This window comes from Poecilia reticulata, linkage group LG11 (genome assembly GCF_000633615.1).
Source record: "Poecilia reticulata strain Guanapo linkage group LG11, Guppy_female_1.0+MT, whole genome shotgun sequence".
In the NCBI taxonomy this organism is placed as follows: domain Eukaryota; kingdom Metazoa; phylum Chordata; class Actinopteri; order Cyprinodontiformes; family Poeciliidae; genus Poecilia; species Poecilia reticulata.
In genome coordinates, this window is record NC_024341.1 from 1469434 (window position 1) to 1479220 (window position 9787).

The following is a 9787-nucleotide window of genomic DNA, read 5'->3' on the forward strand; positions in this document are numbered from 1 at the left end:
ATTTCACATAATTATCGCGTAAGAAGCCATTTGTTTGTTAAATACTTAATGAAAAATATTTACCGTGTTTGATGTTTGTTGTAAATGACGTAAACACACAAAGAACGAGGTAATTAGTCCAAGTTTGTAGTTTACTGAACGTTCAGAAACTACAGCGGCTGTGATGCGCCAAGACAAAGGAAAACAACCTGAACAGGTGATCAACTCTAAACCATTCGTACATTTTTACTCTCCGTCTCTCTGTAATTGAAGTACACCCGTTGCCATGGCAACCTCCTGAGTTCCACAAGCCGACCAGAGATTACGTTAAAAACATAAAATTCAGTCCGTTATGATATCAAGTTTGCAGACTTGATATCTATTTTGCGATCATTAATAAGCCTCTCATGAACACAGCGGTGGTTGATTAGATAATTTTAAACTCCTGCTCTGTTATTTTGGTAATGGAACCGAAACGCAATTGCGCAAAACTTTGTTGAAACAATAATCACTGAGATTATTATTGTTGTTGGGTCATTAATTTGAACATTTTTTGTTGATTTTTTTGCTGTTGTTCTTTGACAAAGTTACGAACGTTTTAAGCCAGCCAGAGGAGGACGTGCTGGCAGTGGCGCAAAAAGTGGGTATGCAGGGTATGCAACGCTCTATGTCCATCTATGTTTTCACATCCACCTGAATAATGACTAGTTGCGCCACTGCGTGCTGGTCTCAGCGTCCGCCGGCGTTCAGTTTGTCACCTAATGCCGAGATCGACTCAAACCCGTCCGCGATCGACGTGTGGCAGCCCTGCTCTAGTAAAGCACTAAGAGTTCAGAAACAATATGAAATGGGAAAAAAAGCGATTCATTAACCGATTAAGTCGTGTTTTAGATTGTTCTTGAAAAGCGAATCAGTCATGGTTTATTAGTGGGTGAACTCACAGCTGCACAGTGAACCCATTCATGTTTTACAGCAGACAGCTGCTCCCCTCTCTTGCATGTACTGCCCCCACTAAATCTTTTAGGGGTACGCAGTACCCTGCCGTACCCCCTTACTTTCACCCCTGGTTATGTGCCAAGACAACTGCAAGATGAAGCACAAATATAAGATGTGGCTCAAATGACTGGCATGTTTGTGCTGCATTGTAAATATAGCTCTGTGGGTTATTGCAAGTTAACACATGCACAGCATCAGGACTGAGAAACGGTGGAACAAGTTCATCGTTGGTTTCAGCTGAGAAACCAACAGTTCATCCTGTTGGTTTGTCCAACAATCCTCTGTGGCTGATGCAACTCCTCCAGGCTGGTTGAAATACCAGACAGAATGAAAACAGAACTGAATGAAACATGAGTGTTGCTGCTAGAGTGGAAGTCCTGCAGGAGTCAGAACCTGTAAGACAGCAGTATCACAGCGATGCACTGATACTGCTGGTAATCCACTCACATTCACTGTTCGATATTTTATCTGATACAGTCACTGCAGTGCAAAAAGACAAGACGATGGAGAACCAGAGAACCAATCTAGGCCACCACCTTCAAAAATAGAACATAATTTGAAGTGTAGCCTACTGTATGTGTTGTTTCATTGCTATGAAAAGCTACATAACATTTTGCACTTCATTTGCATTTATTACCCTGTTCTCTCTCCTCAGTATATAAGTAGAAGCATATTTATCTGTGTGTGTGTGTGTTTGTGTTTTAAACAGTACCAAGTCTATTTCCATTCAGCGGGAAACGTCCCATCATTCTAATGCATGAGGACACATCTTTAGCTGCTTTTTCACAGCAGACATTTTTAATTGTCAGCTTCAGAAAAACATCCACAGTGGCTGTTTTCAGTCAGCCTTCAGTGTGTGGGAGTCTGAGCAACACCAGGACCCCACAACTGGAGTCAGCCAAATCAAATTAAACCACAATTCATCCCAGTATTTATACTGTTTAATGTCTCCAGAACCTGTTGGTGTGCAGATCTCAGACCACACTAGCAAACGGAAAGCTTCAGCCAGATCTAAAGGCTGTCCCATTAAGATTCTGGATGTCATCAAAACCAGCATGAGTGAAACATTATCATTCAAATTAATTTACTTGTCCTACTTCCATTAACGGTACATGTGCATAAAAACATTTGCATTTAGCCGCATGTTTTGTCACATTAGGCTCAAAAATGTTTATGTATTTCACTGGGATTTTGTGAGATAGACAAACACAAGCTGAGGGAAAATGATATATATATATTTTGTCTTTATGCAATATAAACTCTTCCATCACCATATTTTATGTTTCACCACAAGAGACATTGTGTTAGTTTTTTTGTTGCCATACTTGACTTCACTGATATATATTACTGGGTAGGACATCACCTGTTAGCCGTTATAGCGAGTGATTTACACCAGCACAATACTCTTTGTATTGTTTTTTTTTTCTTGCTTAAAAATACTCCACAAATTATCGTCATTGCTTCTAAGCCAAGTATAATCTGAGTAATTGTTCAGTATTTTAGTGGTCTTTTTACACAGTACTTTGTTCTTTCCTGTTAATTTTTACTGTACTTGAGTAAAAATACTCTGCTACTCTTACTAGGGCACAATTCCTTGCTACTCCTGCCACCTCTGTCTTAGGTTGTTTTTCTTCATATGGAACTGGAGGTTTTGTCAAGGCGGATGAAGTGATGAATAATTCCAAATACCAGCAAAGGTTTAATCTAAAAACCTTCCGGTGTCTGCCAGGAAGCTGAACATGAAATGGGATTTTTTTTTTTTAGCAACATTTTTTAATCCACACATACACCCAAGGGCGTTCATAATTTGGGCCAGGTATAATATATAATCAAATCACATACTGGTTCCACATGACAGACCCTCTTCCCATTTTCCATCATATTTAAGGTTCAATTTTGCTTCCAAGTATTTGTGATATAAACTAGTCAAAGCTAGTTTTCACAAATATACACCATCATACATTGAGAGCTGGAATTTTCAGAAGTCAAAAACCTTTCAAAAACATTGTGTCACAAAATCAGCTGCGTTATAGACTTACACTCTTTGGACATTCCCACAGCGAAGCACTTCTGCAGGCGACAGTACTGGCAGCGGTTCCTTGTCACTTTGTTGATGATGCAGTTCTTGTCCCGGTGACACGTGTACACCATGTTCTTCTGAATGCTTCGACGGAAAAAGCCCTGAGGAAACACACCAAGGAGTTTCATGTGAAGTAGCCCCTCTGAACAACATTGCTCTTTTAATCTTTCAAAGATGTCTGTTTTTATTCATAAATTTTCACAATTACAAAGTATTCTCCTGCCAATGAACATAATGTCACAGCAGTCTGGATAACCATGTGCCGCCTGTTTTGTCTTTTGCTGCCATTGTTGCTCAGAGAGTCAGCACATGCCTGCTGGGAGCTCTGAAGAGCCTCTAATGTTGGCTTTAAGCTCAGACACAGAGTGCTGGTGGGAACAGAGAGGAAGAACCTTGGAGTATCAAACAGAGAGGCTGCTGGTGCTGTTTGGGAGATTAACCAAGGACTTTGGTTTAGCTGCGCTGGGACGCACCACTTCTGAACTCGACAAGGTGACATTGAGTTCTGTGAAAGACCAAAGCTTCTCGCCTTCCAAATGAATGCTTTCATTGTAATTCAGTGAAACTGCAGAGAAGTAAAAGATCTTAACTTAACCCTAGTTAAGAATTATTGGTGGCTTAGACAAGAAATCCATGCATTAGAGCAGAGCTTGTGTTTGTAGGACTCTTAACAAATGTTGTAACTTTGCCTCAGCAGTTCAAACCTAGCTAAGGGGTTTCATTCCCTACATGGGCATGGCAGTAGCTTTGAGTTCTGTTTGCATCTAATTAACATGAAAATGTTGAACAAATTTTAAAAATGGTGCAGCAAGGATAAAAAACAAATAAGACACGTTTTCATCTACTGGTTTGGAGCGAATCAGCCATGTTATGTAGAGTGTAATTTTATCAGACATGGCTTAATAAACAAGCTGCAGATGTCACAAACTAGCAAGGATCACACAGCTCAGAAAAATAGACAGTCATCCCCTGTGTGCTGCAGGTTTGGAATATTTTTTGTTGGGACTGTTGGATCCTCTGATCACCACCAGCAGGCAAGACAACGGAAATGACTTACCTAACCGACTGCGGGGTGAACTCCTACCACAGTCGTCACCATTGAGAGAAAGTGAAATCTTTTTGGAAAGTATGAAGTACCAAGCATTTGTCATGTATTAATCATGTTTGCTTTAATTGTAAGGTAAGTGGGACCACCAAATCAAACAGTTTTTACTCAAAAGCAGACTTGGACATGTGTTACACATGACACGTCTCTTTCAAACAGCAGCAAAAAGTCAAACTGTTTAATGTTGCATCACATCCTGTGACAGGTCTAAGCTCAGGGTTCCCTTTCTGCACACACTCTCCTTTAGGAGCCATACCTTCACCACTGATACGGACATCAGGATCTGCCATGATTTTCAAAACAGATTAAAAAAACACACACCGGTTGTCTGTCATACCGTTCCTTCAGGTTATCATTCTGTAAGAATCTCATAGCATCAATATCTATCTAGTCTCACATGACTGAAGCACTGCTTGGCAGATCCTGGGCCTTGTCTAAACTGACATCTGTCTGCATAGAAGGTGATATGTTGGCAGCTTTGCCATACTCTCTTCAGACATTTTACATCTTCAGACGTGATAATAGACATTGCACACTTTTTTTGTTTTAATTGTTTAGGTTGTCATTGCTTTGTGTTGATCTCACATAAAACCTATCACCTGTGGATGTATTTAGATGCCACACCTGGAACACACTGCTTTCTGGGGAAAGTCAGCAGAAATCAGGAAGAGATTTGTTGAGTTGCTCCAGTCGGGTTTATCCTGTGGAATGCCATGTTCATTTGTTCAAACTATTATGTGCAAGTTGAGACATGATGGGAATGTCCAGCTATCATAATACCCATGTTTGGTGTCCCAGAGATTAACGTGTTTTGGTCCAAAATGTGGATTTGTTTTACTATCCGAACTGAACTGTGAAGTATGGCAGCATCATGCGGGGTGACTTGTGCATGAAGGATTGGTGCACTTCATAAAATAGATGACATCATGAGTCAAGAACATTGTCTTGAAATACTGAAGAAAAAAAGGTGAGTGACTGTGTCTTTGTACATGGTGTATGTAAACTTCTGGTTTCAAATGTACATTTTCCAGCTACTATAAATGAAGGCAGAGTGAGGTAGACATGACATGTGATGACATGACAGTAATACACTTTGTAATTTCAAGCTGATGTATAACATTGTTAGTCACTAAGCAAACTGAAAGCTGCTGCATTATCCTGAATAATGCTGATGTTTCTATTGAAAAACAATCATTCTATCAGGGTTAGTCAAGACTAACCCTGATAGATAAATCACATATTCAGACGTCAGTCCTTGAGACTCATCCTTAGCATGTTGCTGTGCTGGAGATCAATAATGAAGACATTAAAATTACTGCGTCTCATAAACAGAGGCACAACACATGATCATTTACTGCCAAGACCTCACACAGGAAGCTGAGCCTTGGCAGATTGTTGTTCCTCACTTTGTAATCATTTGCCATTGCTGTGAGGTCTTCTGAAATCATCGTCCATCATTCAGGCCTTTTTGCACATGTTCAGAGGAGTTCTCACCTATGAGGCCATGGGAGGGTTAAAATTCCATTTGCCATAGCTGTCTGTGATGGATAGGACCTTGCCTTTCATTAGTGAGCCAGGATGCATGATGGGTAACAGATTAGATCACAAGACTGAAATGGCTGACTCTGAAGCCCATCTTCCATTGGCCTAAAGCATCTGTCAACTGTGGCACCAACCTGCCAGCAACACAGGCGCTAGTCAAATGCAGCCTTTTGTGTCCCGCTGTGGCATATGACCAAACCGAGGTCAAACTCCCCCACACTCCCACAACTCCACCCCACCATCAGCTGATATTACTCATTTTTTTAATAGAGGCCTTTATCTTGGGAGATGCAGGTTGAGTGTGTTGGTAGAAACTCCCTGTGAGCTCTGATGGATGAATAGAAGCATCCTGCATTCCCATCAGCTGCTATAGAAGTGTGTTCAGGTCGGCTGGAGGAACCAAGGCTACTCTGGTACTTATGTCATTCAGAGCTGAGAGGATGCAGGTCACTTAGCCTTGGAAATCTTTGTGTGTGGGATAAGTGCTAACAGTGTTGAAGGCGAAGGGGTCGGACTGAGGATCTGATGTGTTGTGCCCCTGAAAAAGAATCTGTTCCAAGACTAATTCTCTGTGTGTGAGCCTGAAGTATTCAAGACAAAAAGATTTACTGACAGTATGAGGTCCAGGTTTTACTGTTTGGAACTGCAACTAAGCAAGAATAAATCCTGACTGGAAATCTAAAGACCATAAAATGGTAATAACAACTATTTTAACAAACAGTTTTGGATATCCATAAAGCTTCAATACAAAATCCAGAGTGACAGTTACTACAGCTTTTATTCCATTGCCACAATCATAAAGATTGTTTCCTCTGTTACAGACAGGAAGGCTGAACTCCAACCAGAGCAGAAACGACTCTACAAACCTCTTCAGTGTTATCAGTTATTCATGTTGTAGAATGTCCTTATAGAGCCTATTTTAACTTATCTTTACATCTCAAGAGCGAGAATATTAGAACTGAATGATAAATGACATCACAGCAAAATACTCTATCATTTAAAATCTCTTAAAAAGGCTTAAAGGCTGAAGCCTGTGCTGACTTTAAACGGCGGGGGATGACCATGTGACTTTTTGAGCTTTACATCACGTTATATTGTTATTCCCTCATTAGTGTATTGCCAATCATCAGAGACACACAATCATCCACAACCACCTTGTCTCCTTTAGGTCTTTTCATTTATCCTTTTCTTGTTTCTTTCTCTTCTGCTCCTCCTCTTTTGTTGACCTGCAGTCTCGTCGTTCCCTCCAGCGGACAGATGACACGAGCGCTGAACTAAGACAGCAGACTGCTCTGATATTTACCAGCGTGCATCCTGTGGGTTCACTCGTTGGAGGCTTATAAATGTGCAAACAAAAAACACCCTTGAGCTCTGTGTTGTACAAAGGTGTTTACCTCAGTAAAGTGCAGTTGGGGATTTGGGAGGCAGCTGCAGCACTACATAAATGACAGGATCAGAGGTTTGAGCTGCAGGGACATGCTGAGGATGAATCCCACTTCATACACAGAGAAGTAAAGGAGAGCAGAGATGCTAACGTAGCTTATTCCACTGCAATGTTTAAAATGAGCCAAAACTGCTCACAACTTATCATTCAGGGACTTCTAAAAGTATCAGCTGCTACAGGAAATCAGTTCAAATCAACAGTTTCTCATTTCACATGTCATGTTACCAGGATCTAGTTACTATGTATCCTTCCTGCCACATAGAGGATATAATAGTAATAACAATACTTTTTATTTGTATAGCATTTACTAAAAAAATCCCTTAAGAACACATTACAGGAATAAAATAAAACTACAAACAGAAGACTAAAACGAAAACATCTAATGTCTATATTCAAAAATACAAGACAAGCATAAAGCAGGACATTAACCATAAATTAAAAGCTGTTCAGAATAGGTGTGTTATAAGATGTGATTTGAATGTTGATAGGTTTGTAAAGCGGTGCATGAGATTACGGAGAGAATTCCAGAGGGTGGAGGCTGTCATGGAGAAGACTCTGTCACCCCAGGGCCAACGCTGGGGTCTGAAGTTAGCATCAGAGGGAAGGAGTGTAATGGTGGAGCAGGTTGGTGAGGTAGCATGGGGATTGGTTATGGAGGGCTCTGTAGGTAAGAAGGAGAACACGCTGAGAGACAGGGACCCAAGGGAGCTTCTGGAGATCCAGGGTGATGTGGTCACAGGAGCAAAACTGTGGGGGCTCTGATCTGTGCTTGTCTGCTTACTCAGGTGGGCCAGCAGGGGTTCTCCAGGACCTCCATGATGTTAGATGTCATGCAAACAGGTCTACATTCATTGATGACTGATGGGTGAATGCACACAGCCTTAATGCAACCACAAAGACCAAATGCTAAATCTGAAGTGCCGACCAATCCAGATTAATGGTAAATTACGTCTGAAACTTGCTGCTGTAGCTCCAGAACAGCAACCACCAGGTAAAAGGCCCAGACCCTGTGGCAGGTGACCCTCTTCATATGGAGCTCTTTAATAACACTGTTTAGCATTACAAACACCTGAAGTAACGGACACAGCCACAGCCACCTGGGAAACGAGGCCACTTCCCTCTGGACTGATAAACTGCACCTTTACCGAGATCATTATCCAACATCTTGTTATCTTAATGGGCGGGGGATTGGATAACAGAGCCGCAGCGCTGCTATCTTAGGCCTTCTCATTTACAGATTAAAAAACGAAAGTGCGGCCCATTAATTATTCAGCTACAATCCAACTCCTTGTCCACCTGGCCTCCTCCTCTTTCTCGCTCTCTCTCCCGCCCTCTCTCTGCTCCTGACATCAGCTGGCGGCCTGCCGCTCCGGGCCCGGCTCTGAGGCTGGGGCCACGCTGTTTTGGGTTGCTTAAACATTCAGCACAGCCATGGTGGTGTGTGTGTGTTGTGTGTGTTGGGGGAGGAGGTTGGTGGTGGATTAGCTTTCGCTCTTAATCGTGTCGACATCTTATCACTGCCGTGGAAAGTGGAGAGGACACTGGAGACCCTGAGGGAGAGGGAGGAAGGGGGGTTCCAGTAAAACGAGCACAGGTAGAGTGGGGACCTGGAACAGGAGAGGTGTGTGTGCATGTGTGTGTAAAAGAGGGATGATATTTATCCAGTTTATCCAGTGCAGGCTATTACTTACACCTCAGGTTCGCTGGTGAAAAACACCTCAAAGTTCAGCAAAAGGACTCGCAGCGTGCGGGCGAGAGGGAGGAGAGAGGAGGCGCATGCTTCCTGGAACGTCTCCGTTACCTCTGAAGATGTTTATCAGAAAAATGCCACTGGCTGTTGTGACAAAACAATCATCAAAATACAAGTCTCATTCCAAGATTACATTATTTTTCTATATGTACACAGAAATTAGCTGGTTACCAAACATTACATTTTTAGCTGTAATAGGCCTAAGTGGAACAACAGTTGAACAGTTGAAAACTCAAAAATTAGATTTGTTTTTCTGTCAGTGAACACAGCATGCTAAGCGATACCTGACAACACTCTGAGCTGGAAAAAACTCAAAGGCAACTTTTTCATATCAGAAAAGTGTCTGAAAAGAAGCAAAGCGATGTGAGAAGTGCTTAGAACCAAACCAAACCAATCTTGACAAATTTTTAGTTCTTTTTAATAAATCCTATAGTGGTATAAATTTCTGTACAGCAAAGTGTTACCAATGATTAAAATTAAGGCAACATATTTACAGAGCTCACATTTCAGACTTGTTTTTGCATCTTATATAAAAATGTTCTGAGGTTAGCTAGAATTCATAAAACTAAAAATCAGTTCTCTGAAAATCACTTCACTTTGTTCTCAGCTTCATGTTGCCCAACTCTTTTTGTCACAAAAACCCCTGGCAAACTTGTAGACCTTGAAGAGTCAGTGGGAAAACCAACGTGACCAGGCTTTGACTGTTCCACTTTGCCCTGACCACGATGGAGGACACATCAACTTTGCTTTAAGTCACACACTCAGCAGCTTGATCAGAAATGATAAAAGAGAAACTAATCACACACACACACACACACACGCACACACACACACACACACACACACACACACACACACACACACACACACACACACACACACACACACACA

General features: G+C 41.6%; 1 protein-coding gene across 1 annotated transcript in view; it reads right to left on the reverse strand.

Annotated features, from left to right (window-relative positions):
- The window catches only part of LOC103472129 (retinoic acid receptor beta), a 101198-nt gene that overhangs the window by 58230 nt on the left and 33181 nt on the right, over positions 1–9787 (reverse strand). The window contains exon 3 of the mRNA XM_017307346.1: positions 3015–3156. Coding sequence (XP_017162835.1) covers positions 3015–3156 — 142 coding nt within the window. The remainder of the gene's footprint in view (positions 1–3014; positions 3157–9787) is intronic.